Source organism: Podarcis erhardii (genome assembly GCF_964252035.2).
Source record: "Podarcis erhardii genome assembly, chromosome: Z".
NCBI lineage: Eukaryota > Metazoa > Chordata > Lepidosauria > Squamata > Lacertidae > Podarcis > Podarcis erhardii.
The window spans coordinates 41,446,957-41,460,177 of NC_138504.1; the positions used below are offsets into that span (position 1 = coordinate 41,446,957).

General features: G+C 43.5%; 1 protein-coding gene across 6 annotated transcripts in view; it reads left to right on the plus strand.

The window, feature by feature from the left end:
- Positions 1 to 13,221, plus strand: part of KCNT1 (potassium sodium-activated channel subfamily T member 1) — a 208,940-nt gene that overhangs the window by 29,725 nt on the left and 165,994 nt on the right. For all 6 annotated transcript variants that reach the window (XM_081847469.1, XM_081847473.1, XM_081847472.1 and 3 more), the window contains one exon: positions 1,205 to 1,399. In XM_081847469.1, coding sequence (XP_081703595.1) covers positions 1,205 to 1,399 — 195 coding nt within the window. The remainder of the gene's footprint in view (positions 1 to 1,204; positions 1,400 to 13,221) is intronic.

Consider the following 13,221-nt stretch of genomic DNA (forward strand, 5'->3'; position numbering starts at 1 on the left):
CTAGCTGGATTCCAGTTTGATTTGTCAGTGAATGCAGGATAGAATCATAGAATCATAGAATCATAGAATTGTAGAGTTGGAAGGGATCTCGAGGATCATCTAGTCAACCCCTGCAATGCATCCCTGGGTAGGCAGCAGCAGCCTTATTGATTGCATCAACGGTGACAGTGGAACATGATGTATGTGCATATATGACATTCTTACACTAGAGAAGGACAGTTGCATCCAGTGTTAGTTCTACTTTGAACATATCCACTGAAATTTATTTATTGCATTTATGTCACACACCTATTTCTACAAATGGCATACATGGTTCTCCCCCATCTCATTTAAACCCCACAACAACCCTGGGAGGTAGGTTAGACTGTGAGGCAGTGACTGGCCCAGAGTCCTCCAGTGAGCTTCATAGCTGAGTGGGGGATTTGAACCCTGGTCTCCTGGGTCATACTCTGACACTCAACACTACCCCCACACTACCTCCCAAACTTCAGGTCATTGATTTCAGTTGGGTCTACTCAGAATAGAAATTCGTTGGCTCCAACCCCTCTCCTTGACTTTTGCTGAAATCTCTTCTCTTCCCTCCCCCCATTTTGCTGATCCAGATGTTTGCCTTCTTAGTGTGTCTCTGTGGACACTCTACACGTCCAGATTCAAGATCTTTCCTCCCCATCCCTCTTCGTTGCTGGCAGGACGGTCAGTCAGAGCTGTGCTTTGTCTCCGGGTGCCTCATACTCTTCCCTCTTCCCCCCGAAATTCCTCTCCTACTTCGATATTGCCTGTCAATCTGGAAGGATTCTTTTCTTTGCCGGAGAAACTGTGCCTATACCCCTCTGGGCTTCAAGGAGGCTTGTGAGGGTCCTTTAAAAGAGCGAGAGCTTTCTACCAAAAGGGGAGGTTGAAGGATGCGAAGCCAGATGGGGCTTGGGAGATCATGTTTATTTGGAGGGCTGGAGTGTCCCAGTTAGAGAGAGAGCGGTGTCTCGTTTGCAGTCCAGGGAATCAACTCCACACAACCCCCAAAGGAAATCTAAGTTAGATCCGCGGGGAACGCGCCTCCGGAGCCAGTTTTGCAGAGGAGGTTTTTGAACGGCGGGCAGTCGCCTTCCTCCTCCGCCAAGGCTTCCGTCCAGCGGGTAGGAAAGGAGAGCACAGTCTCTAGCCTGGCTCCATCCTCTCATCTCCTTCGCCCCTCTCTTCCTCGCAGGCTGAAGTCGTCAACGGGCGGCTACCGAAGCGGCGGCACCAGCACGGCTGGCGCCAACAAGCAGAAGAGCGGGGTCATCCTGGACATCTCCTCCTTGACCATGAACGAGCTGGACTCCGAGGTGCTTCCCTTGCCGCCTCGCTACCGGTTCCGGGACCTGCTCTTGGGGGATCAGAGCTTTCAAAACGACGACAGGTAAGAGCGCAGAGCGGGAGGAGGACGGACCAAGGGCACAGGGAAACCTCACGATGGGCACAGAAGCGTTTCAAGAATGCTGGGGTCGAAACGACGATGCTTTCGGTTGGAGGTTGCTGGGTCAAAAGGCGCCAAAATAGCGGCAGCTGGTAAGAGGGCTCCCGGGGTGCTCTCCAAGGTACTTATCGCTGCGTTCCGCTTTTACGCGCAGCCGTTTCGCTGGTTGAACTCTGAGCGGCTCCGGACTCCTGTTACTATTTCATGCCCTGAGTGAGCTCTCTCCATGGTGCTGATCCTGTGGAAGCCGCTCTGCCCAAACCTTCCTCAGTCGTCGTTGTTCGCATGGTGGCGGTGGGATCGGATGCCTTCTGGCTGACCCTCCCGTTTCTTCCTTCCTTCCTCTATCCAGTGTGCTGTAAACGCGCCCGCCGGAACTGCTCCCTTTAAAGATTTAAGAGCCCCCTCCGTTCTCCCTTGAGGGCTTCTCACATACTTAAGACACGTTTGGGAGTCTTGCCTGCCATTTGTTCGCAGGAGCGTGTTTGCGTTTTCTAGTTTGTAAATTTTTTTGCTTTGAAAGTAAGATCCCAAGAGAGATTAATTTCTAATCTGAATTACATTCCTGCTAATATAGACATTACTGATCGTGTAAAGTAATCCCCCTTGAATTTAGTGGAACTTCTGACGAAACATGCATAGGAGTGCCCAGTTAAACTGAAATGTAAAAATGCTCACTTTTGTGTTTTGGGGTGCCAGTTCTTCTTTTGGATTATATATCCCACATTGAGGGAAGGGCCAGAGCTCAGTGGTGAATAATCTGCTTTGTGTTTAGAAAGCTCCAGGTAGCGTTGAGAATTTTCCCTGGCTGAAACTCTGGAGAGGAGCTGTCAAGTCAGTACAAGACAGTACTGAACTACATGAACCAATGGTCTGACTCAGTATAAGACAGCATCTTACATTTTGGAGAAGGGCTGTAGCTCCTTAGAAGAACATCCACCATGTATGCATAAGGTTCAGGTCAAATCCTTAGCACCTTCAGGAAGGACTGGGAGTATCCCTGAAACCCTGGAAAGACTCTGCTAGACTAGGCAGAATTGGTACAAGGCACCTTCCTGGGATCAACTGCAAGCAGACTCAAAGGTGGATTACAAAGGAGCATATCCAGCTAAGTTCTACCCAGAGTAGACCCAATGAAGTTAATGGGCATTGCCTAGGCACACCCATTAATTTCAATGGGCCTTCTCTGAGTAGAACTGACATTGGCTACATTCCAAAGGGTGGTTCTTCCCACTGTGTCCAATTCTCCAAAAGCCTTCCATGCTTGCTAAACGGAATGCTAATGCTTTCCCCACCAAACCACTCTTCCTTTTGCTTCCACTGTATCTTATTCCCTTTGCTACCTTGCTGAAAGTGCTCTCCAAAAAACAACCACCCACCCTTATTTTCCTGTAGGAAAGGGACATGGGAAACTGCATTATACTGTGTCAGACCATTGGTCCTCCTTGCTCAGTCTTCTCTACACAGTGGCTCCCCAGGGTTTCAAGCAGGAGATTGAGTCAGAGACCTTTTGTGTGCAAAGGAGCCGCTCTACTATTGAGCTGTGGTCCTTCTATGTTAGTTGGATTGGTGCATCCCTGAGACTTTGTCCAAGGTGTCTGCTTTGTTGCCCAAACCTTTGACGCTCCTGTTGCCACCTGTCATCTGTTTTCTTGCTCTGGAAACTGCAAAGCTCTCTCTACACCCAGTCAAACATCCCATTGGGTTGTAAGTTCCTTCAGAGAGCTGGTGTAGTGGGGGGACAAGTCCCAAGGCAAATTTTTAATTTCTGGTAGCTGCTATTGCAGTCCAGAGGCAAGGATGAATCAATGGTATAGCAACAGCTCTCAGGGGTGGGAGAGGGGTTGGCTCTTGTGGTGATGGCCATTTTTGTAAGATGGTGACTTTGGGAGTCATGGGTGATTATTGCTTTGGAGAATTGGACCTACCTGAAATTACCTTTGTGTCTAGGGTCATGGATTTCTATTTTGAGAATTGCAAATTTCTGAAATTTCCCTTGTGTCTATGGTCTTGGATTTCGAACTGGAGAGCTGCATGTGTCTGAAATTTCCCTTGTGCTTAAGACAAATGTGGTTCATATTCATTTAAGACATGCATGCTTGGCCATGTGTAAATAGGAAAAGACTTGCATGGTTGATGACACTCAGTCTGAGTGAATGCAAATAAACCTTTGAAGAGGGAGAGGGTGTGTTTGTGATAAAATAAGCAGTCCTTATTTTATTTGAAAATGGTTTGTGGAGTTTTGGATATGGATCGCTGTTGATTTTAAACTTCCTTCCTCTCCCCTCCCACCTGCCCAATTTGCCATGATTTATTAAGGTTCCTACAAAGTTATAACCAAGCTGTGAGCTTACAGTTGCTTAGCTGCAAATGAGTTTCAGAGAAAGTGTCAGTTAAAACAAACAGCAATAACAGAGTGATTGCCCTCTGGTGAAATGTGTGGTTGTCATAACCATTAGACATGCAATCTATTGCTAATGGGGGTCTGTTCTGCAATATGGCACATTATTTCCCCACAAAGATAATATTTATCTTGCAAAGAAGTGTTCTGTGGATCTCCAAGAAGCAACTAATTTTTGCTACAGGGGGATCAGACTGAGTGTTCAGGGAAAATTTGGACTGCTTCTTCTCCCTTTCAAAGCAGAGCATTGTAGAGCTAGTTATCTCACCAGTTTCCGTAAGAAATGCCTTTATTGAGCTCTGTTTCTAAGTGACGCCCACTGCAGTCTTGGATGGCTGCTTCAGCAAGGTCCCATATGCAGAGAGACTTTGTATTTGTGGTCAACCTCAGGTGGAAGACCTCACTCTATCTTTTAAAAAGGTAAAGGGACCCCTGACCATTAGGTCCAGTCTTGGCTGACCCTGGGGTTGCAGCGCTCATCTCGCTTTATTGGCCGAGGGAGCCGGTGTACAGCTTCCGGGTCATGTGGCCAGCATGACTAAGCCGCTTCTGGAGAACCAGAGCAGCACACGGAAAGCCATTTCCCTTCCCGCTGGAGCGGTACCTATTTATCTACTTGCACTTTGACGTGCTTTCGAACTGCTAGGTTGGCAGGAGCAGGGACCAAGCAACGGGAACTCACCCCGTCACGGAGATTCAAACCGCCGACCTTCTGATCGGGAAGTCCTAGGCTCTGTGGTTTACCCCACAGCACCACCCGTGTCCCACTCTATCTTTTAGCCTGCCCCTTATCTAGAGACCCAAGAGATTCCTTTCTGAAACAAAGCACAAGCAATCAGGCACACTCTGGCACAAATGGTTTGGTTTCTTTTAAGTAAAAATAGTATCTTCATAACACATAGGTGGCCCTCTATGCACTGGCTGAACACACACACACACACACACACACTGGAAAAAGTAGTCAGCTGTAATAACTATAAATTGTTTTGATGATTCAGAGGTTTAATCTGAAATCGAACTGGATTTGAGTTTGTTGGTGTCTGTGGCAACTTCTTTCTTACATAATGGATAAAAAAATTCCTTCCAGTAGCACCTTAAAGACCAACTAAGTTAGTTCTAGGTATGAGCTTTTGTGTGCATGCACACTTCTTCAGATACACGCACCTTAAAGCTCATACCTAGAACTAACTCAGTTGGTCTTTAAGGTGCTACTGGAAGGAATTTTTTTATTTTGTTTTGACTATGGCAGACCAACACGGCTACCTATCTGTTACATAATGGATGTTGGCAAATTGGATTTTAAAAAGGCGAAATAATGCTAGAATTTGAGTTGTAAGAGATGCACAAAGGGAAACTGTTTTAATGCCCAGGAACTTGGCAAAGTCTTTGCAGATTTTTATATTACACATGTTTCGTATTATGTTATTAGTACTATTGCTTAATACATGTTTGTCATGGCCTCTGGCTAGAATACTAAACTTATGAAATGAACTTATCCCTTTCAAAGCAGCAAAGGGGATAATTTGCAGAGCCAGACGGCATGCTTAACCCTCCCTCTGCTGGCCATTTCCCTCCATCTATCTGCATCTCAGTTACTACATTCTCAGATTCCTTCTTGGCACACTGAACTGTGGGTAGGGAGACATGGTTGAATAGGAGTTGATGGGGGAGAACAATGAAGGGTCAAGCTCACACACCTGTCTGCTGTTTCTCCTATGCAAATCGCAGCCCCCCCCCCCATTCTTGCAATAGGGAAGTGGCAAGTTCTGCAGTGATACCATTAGAGTATGGCTTTGGGGACAGAAGACCAGGACTCCGGTCAATAGAATGAGGAGTAAAGTAACAAATTTTGAAGTAATGCATATTGCCATCTAAATCGCCTAACTGCACCACTGGTCCATTTTTGAACTGGAATCATGAGCCCAAGAAACACATTGGGTGTGTACCTCCTACATACATTAAAAGACTGATTTATAGCCTGCATGCCTTCATGCATCTTAAGGGGTAGGCTTTCTTGACAAGTGGTGGGAAACATGTTTGGCCTAGTGGCTCAGATCTTTATCTCCCTGACCCCACCAATGGGCTGACTTTGACAGATGTACAGGGTCACTCACCTGATGTCATGATGACATCAGAACATTTTTAATAAATAAAATGTTGGGGTGGGGGAGGGGTCTGCTTTGCCAGCACATTCCCTATAGGATACTTGCTGGCATGGCATCATCCAGCAGAATTGAAGTGAACCACCTTGCTCATCAGCTGATGTCACCCAGTAATGCCAACTGATTGACAGATGGACATGTGGTTCTTTTTTGGGGGGGTAGCCTCGAGGGCCAAGATTGACCAGCAGGCTGGAGGTTCTTCATCCCTGCTTAGAAGACCAAGAAAAGCTTCTGCCCATAATGAATATGTTAATCTTAAAAGTAGATTTTTCAGTTGTTTTTGCTTATTTATACGAAGAGAAATCAACAGTCAACAAACCTACCCCCAGCAGAAGCACTAAATTCCTGTTTGATTTCATTTAGGCCATTTCAGTTTTTAAACAAATATATAACTCCACAAGTTGCCATGAGTCACTGGAGGCCTTTTGATGTTGCATAAATCATAAAACTATGCCAGGTTGATTGGAGAGTAGTGTTTTTCTTAACAAATCAGGATGTCTTTGAAAATCTACTCCTGGAATGTGAATGGTCTAAATTCACGTTTTAAGAGGAGCCAAGTTTATCACATACTGGCAAGACAGAATTTAGATATAATTTGTTTACAAGAAACACATGTTATAAGACTTCATAAGAAAATTCTCCAAAATAAGAAACTTGGGCAGGAATTTATTTCATCCGACAAAGTGAAAAAAAGAGGCGTGGTTTTTTATGTTAAAGAAAAATGGAATCCCAAATTGTTGTTTAAAGATGGGGAAGGGAGATACATTGCAGTTGAAATTACGGCACAAGGTGATAAATTTCTTTTGCTGGGGAATTTATGCACCAAATGATGGCAAAGTGGAATTCTTTAAGAATCTGGACTTAAAACTCATGGGTTATATGGATTACAAATTGATTTTAATGGGAGAGCTGAATGGAGTAGCATCAACATTAATGGATAAAACACAGGGACAGAAAAATCCAAGTTCCGGCAGATTACCAAAGATTTTCTTTGATATGACTGATAAATACGATTTGTCGGACATATGGAGGCTACGAAAACCAATGGAGAGAGATTTCACTTTTTTCTCAAATTCAAATCAATCTTTCTCGCGAACTGATTATATATGGGTATCCAGAGATTTGGTTCCTAAGGTTACTAAAACAGAAATTTGCCCTAAGACTTGCTCAGATCATAATGCAGTGTTTTTGGAGATGAAATTATACCTGCAGGGTTCCTTTAGATGGAGGATGAATGATGAGTTGTTGAGGAATGAACAGATGATTAGTAAGGCCCAAAAGACTCTAAAAGACTATTTTGAACTAAATATGAACACAGAGGTTGAAACAAGGGTCATTTGGGATGCAAGTAAGGCAGTAATGAGAGGTTTCCTCATACAACAGAACTCGATAAGGAAAAAAGATACAGAATAAGAAAAAAGAGAAAATTCTGTCTCAAATAAAAGACAAAGAGAAAAGTTTAAGATTAATGCCAAAGAGTCAACAGATTCCAAAAGAAATTAAAGCATTGCAGATTCAATTTTCTCAAATTATTAACCAGGAAATAGAATGGAAAATTAAAATGATGAAACAGAGAAATTTTGAATCTGCAAATAAATGTGGGAAATTGTTGGCTTGGCAATTTAAAAAGAGACAGAAGCAAAGTACTATTTCAAACATTGTCTCTGATGGAAAATCTATGGAAAACCCTGCAGATATAAGAAAATGTTTTCAGAAATACTTTAAACAGCTGTATAAAAAAGGTAAAGAAGATAAGGATAAAATTGAGCAATTTCTTGTGGCAAATGAAATGCAGAAAATTCCCGAGGATAAAAGGTTCCTACTAAATGGCATGATTACAAGACAGGAGGTTGAGATGGCAATAAATAAGATGCAGTCAGGCAAAGCCCCGGGACCAGATGGTCTTTCTGCAAAATATTATTAAATATTGAAAGATTGGCTAATTCAACCGTTGGCAGATGTGTGTAATAAGATTTTAAGAGGGGACAAAGCTCCCGAAACCTGGAAAGATGCATTTATTACTCTGATTCCAAAAACAGATCAAGATAGATCCAATATAAAAAATTATAGACCAATCTCATTACTTAATGTGGATTATAAAATCTTCGCAAACATTTTGGCCAATACATTAAAAAAGGTTCTATCAAATTATATACATAAGGACCAGGCAGCATTTCTGCCTGGGAGACATATGAAAGACAACATTAGAAATATAATTGATATAATAGAAAGGTTGGAAGCGAAAAGAAATTGTAAAGCAATGTTAATGTTTATTGATGCTGAAAAGGCCTTTGATAATGTTTCTTGGTTATTTATGATGGAAAATCTAGAAAGAATTGAGGTTGGCCAGGAATTTTTAAATGGTATTAATGCGATCTATTTTGAACAAAAAGCAAAAATCATAGTTAATAATGTGGTCTCAGAGGAAATCAGAATTGAGAAAGGAACCAGGCAAGGGTGCCCGCTTTCCCCTCTGCTATTTATCTCTGTTCTGGAGGTTTTGTTAAACATGTTGAGGAAAGAGGAGGAGGTTAAAGGCATTGTAGTAGGATCTAAGCAATATAAATTAAAAGCCTTTGCTGATGATTTGGTTTTAACATTACAAGATCCAGAAACCAGTGCAGTGAAAGCACTGGAGCTGTTTCAAGAGTTTGGGCAGGTAGCAGGATTTAAATTAAACAAGAGCAAAACCAAAGTTTTAGAAAAAAACTTAGATAATGAGGAAAGAAAAAACCTTTTTGAAAGGACAGGCCTTGTTTCGGTGAAAAAAGTTAAATATTTGGGTGTGAATTTATCAGTAAAGAATTTGAATCTTTACAAAGATAACTATGAAAAATAATGGAATGAAATTAAGAGAGATCTTGAGGTATGGTCAAATCTAAAACTCTCATTGATGGGCCGAATAGCGGTGGTTAAGATAATAATAATAATAATTTAATAATAATTTATTATTTATACCCCGCCCATCTGGCTGGGCCTCCCCAGCCACTCTGGGCGGCTTCCAAAAGAATATTAAAATACTATGATACATCAAACATTAAAAGCATCCCTAAACAGGGCTGCCTTCTGATGTCTTCTAAAAGTCTGGTAGTTGTTGTTCTCTTTGACATCTGGTGGGAGGGCGTTCCACAGGGAGGGCGCCACTACCGAGAAGGCCCTCCACCTGGTTCCCTGTAACTTGGCTTCTCGCAGTGAGGGAACCGCCAGAAGGCCCTCGGTGCTGGACCTCAGTGTCCGGGTAGAACGATGGGGGTGGAGACGCTCCTTCAGGTATACTGGACCGAGGCCATTTAGGGCTTTAAAGGTCAGCACCAACACTTTGAATTGTGCTCGGAAACGTACTGGAAGCCAATGTAGGTCTTTCAAGACCGGTGTTATATGGTCTCGGCGGCCGCTCCCTGTCACCAGTCTGGCTGCTGCGTTCTGGATTAGTTGTAGTTTCCGGGTCACCTTCAAAGGTAGCCCCACGTAGAGTGCATTGCAGTAGTCCAATATGAATGTATTGCCGAAGATGTTCTTATTTCAAGTTTTACCAATCATCGATAATGTCAAATGTTTTAAAGAATGGCAGAAGGTATTGTCTAAATTTATCTGGCAGGGGAAAAAACCTAGAATTAAATATAAATTACTTACAGATATAAAAGAAAGAGGGGGCTTTTCCCTGCCAGATTTGAAGATATATTTTGAAGCTGCTGCATTCTACTGGATCAAGGATTGGATTCAATTAGAGAATGATGATGTGTTAGATTTGGAGGGACTGGATAATCAATTTGGATGGCATGCATATCTATGGTATGACAAGGTAAAGGCCCACAGGGGTTTTAAGAATCTTGTAATTAGAAAGGCATTATACAATGTATGGACTAGATACAGTGGTGCCTTGCAAGATGAAAATAATCTGTTCCGCGAGTCTCTTCGTTTAGCGTTTTTTTCGTCTTGCGAAGCATCCCTATTAGCGGCTTAGCGGATTAGCGGCTATTAGCGGCTTAGCAGCTTAGAAAAAAGGGGGGGGGAGGGAAAAAACTCGCAAGACTCGCAATACGTTTTCGTCTTGCGAAGCAAGCCCATAGGGAAGTTCGTCTTGCGAAGCGCCTCGAAAAACGGAAAACCCTTTCGTCTAGCGGGTTTTTCGTCTTGCGGGGCACCACTGCACAAAGATCTCTTAGTAAGAAAAACACCAAAATGGATTTCACCAATGGAAGCACAGGCCCCAAAAAAGTTAAATATGGAAAACAAATGGTTGAGGTATTCAGATTTGTTGTTAGAGAATCAGGAAGGTTTTAAATTAAAACCATTTGAACAAATTAAAGATAAAGTGAATTGGTTGCAATATTATCAAATTAACAAATTATATAAGATGGATAAGAGAAATGAGTTTAGGATCTGAACCAATGGATTCAGATAAGAAAGCTTCTGACTAAACCTTAGGAAACATTTTCTGGCAGTAATTGCTGTTTGGCAGTGGAATGGACCAGTGCTTTATTGAAAAAAGGAAAAAGGAAAAGGTGCTGGTTCTCACCATGAAGGTGTTGCAGTAAGTGCCACACTTTTAACATCTGGAAAAAAGTACTGGTACTGAGTACCCTTGCATACCCCGAGAAGAAAAAGCACTGGGGTGGACCACCTCCAAAGATGGCGGACTCTTCTTCTGGTTGTCCCTTCCAACTCTACAATTCTACAGGACCAGAGTCCTATCTACTGGGGTGGTCAATACCTCTAGATGCTTACATCTTCTATCAGCCCTGACCATTGGCCATGCTGGCCAGGGCTGATGGGCAAATGCCAGTGTAGCAACATCTGGAGAACATAATGGTGGCTATTTCTGAGTATATAATGATCAGGGAGTAAGTCCAGTTGAATTGAATTGTAAGATTTTGGTTCTTTATTTGCCTTCTCTACCCACCCCTCTTCCTCCCCTCTTAATTTTGTGAAGGTGTCTAGTATGGTGTATTTTTATGGACTTTTTTTTAAGGGTGCAGTGGCTGTGGAATGCAATACTTTATGCTCCTTCACTTAAATGCTTTTGAGACTTGTCATTTTCCTGATAGGAAATTCAGCTTCTTTAGTCTAAGCGTGAGGGCAGGCTGCAGTTGCTCATTCATTAGGAAAAGGGAGAGACTCTCTTCATGCTCCGAGGTCATTTTAATTATATGATGAATGCCCTGCAATACTTGGCATGTTGGGGAAAATAAGGGCAATGGTAAAGGATCAAGGCTGAGATCCTGAACATATTTAAGTAATCCTTGTTAGACATAGGATTGCACTGTTGGTTTCCTTTGGACCAGAAAGCCTCCAAGCTTATGGTGCCTTTGTTACATTTACTTTATTTTGCAAACATGTACTGACCAAGAGCACTTTGGAGCACAGTGAGAGCCTGAGAGCAAGGAGCACAATAGCCAATCCTGCACCAGGTTAGATCCCCACACCCTGAATCCCTTAGTAGAACATCCATATTCAAGGGCAGTGTACCTCTGAATACAAGGGGAAGATTGCTGCCTTCAAGATTCACTTCTTGTCTTTCTGGAAGTGTCTGGATGATAACTGCTGGAATCACTGCACTGGTGTTACATTAGCCTGATGTGCAAGGCTCTGCTTAGATTCCAGAAGAGAGCCACTCAAGCTTAAAGATGCTTCACAGCTCTCTCCCATAGTCTCTACCCACATCCAGACTTCAAACATCCCTCCTTCACTGTTTTTCTGTCCCTGCCCACCCCCAATACATTGATAAGTATTCCATTACAAACTTTGGAGAGATATTCCAAGCCATTAAGGACCATCTAGCCCAGGCTGGTGAGCCTGTGACCTTCCAGATGTTGACGGACTATAGCCCCTGTCACCCCTGGCCATTAGCCATGCTGGCTGGGTTGATGGGAACTGGAGTCCAGCGACATCTGGAGGGCCACTGGCTGCCTACCCCTGATTCTAGCTCGCTTTTTTATAAGCCCATGAATAGCCATCAGCTTAGCCAGCCAAAATCTATCCACAGCTCTCCAGATAGCTATACTCATAATTTACTTGGCAAGACACTGGAACATAGGAATGTGCCTTTTCTCAAGTCAGGCTGCTTGCCAGTCTAGCCTAGTGTTGTGAGCTCTGATTGCCAAGAGCTCTCCAAGAGGTCTTTCCCATCCTCTCATCATGATTTTTGTGTGTGTGTGTGTGTGTGTGTGTGTGTGTGTGTGTGTGTGTGGTAAAGGGACCCCTGACCATTAGGTCCAGTCGCGACTGACTCTGGGGTTGCAGCGCTCATCTCGCTTTATTGGCTGGGTTATGTGGCCAGCATGACTAAGCCGCTTCTGGCGAACCAGAGCAGCGCACAGAAACGCCGTTTACCTTCCCGCTGGAGCAGTACCTATTTATCTACTTGCACTTTGACATGCTTTCGAACTGCTAGGTTGGCAGGAGCAGGGACTGAACAACGGGAGCTCACCCAGTTGCGGGGATTCGAGCCGCCAACCTTCTGATTGGCAAGTCCTAGGCTCTGTGTGTGGTTTAACCCATAGCACCAGCTGCATCCACACACACACACACACACACACACACACACACACTGGAGCTAGACTATCTCAGGGCCGTAGGTTTTAGCCCCATGTTGAGGCTGGACTTGATGACACTTGTTGTCCCTTCCAACTGTACAATTCTATGATTCTGTGAACCTGAGACATTTTGCATGGCACCAAGTAATAGGAAGCAATGGGTAATACCCAAAGTAGGCCTATTGCAGTAAACATGAGATGGTTCAGGTCATCAATGTCAATGGTTTTATTTTGAGTTGGACTATTATTGGAGAAGAGCCTGCTGGATCAGGGCAATGGTCCCTCTAATCCAAAATCCTGTACTCACAGTGGGCAAGCAGATGCCCGTGCGTAGCCCAAAAGCACGACCTGTGCACAACAGCACTCTCCCCTCCTGTGGTTTTGAGCAACTGGTATTCAGAAGCATTACTGCCTCTGACTGTGGAGCCAGAGTGTAGGCATCATGGTAAGTTGGTAAGGCCATTGATAGCCTTCTCCATGAATTTCTCTAATTCCTCTTTTGTGTAATCCTCAATGGGATACATCCCATTGATATATCCCATTGAGGTTCAATGATATGATAAAAGGGGCAGTAAAGTTGCAAGACCAGATAACCCTGTGAAAGGTCACCCACCCCTAAATCTTTTGGATAGAACCTGATTTTAAAAATGGTTTTAACCCCTTTTT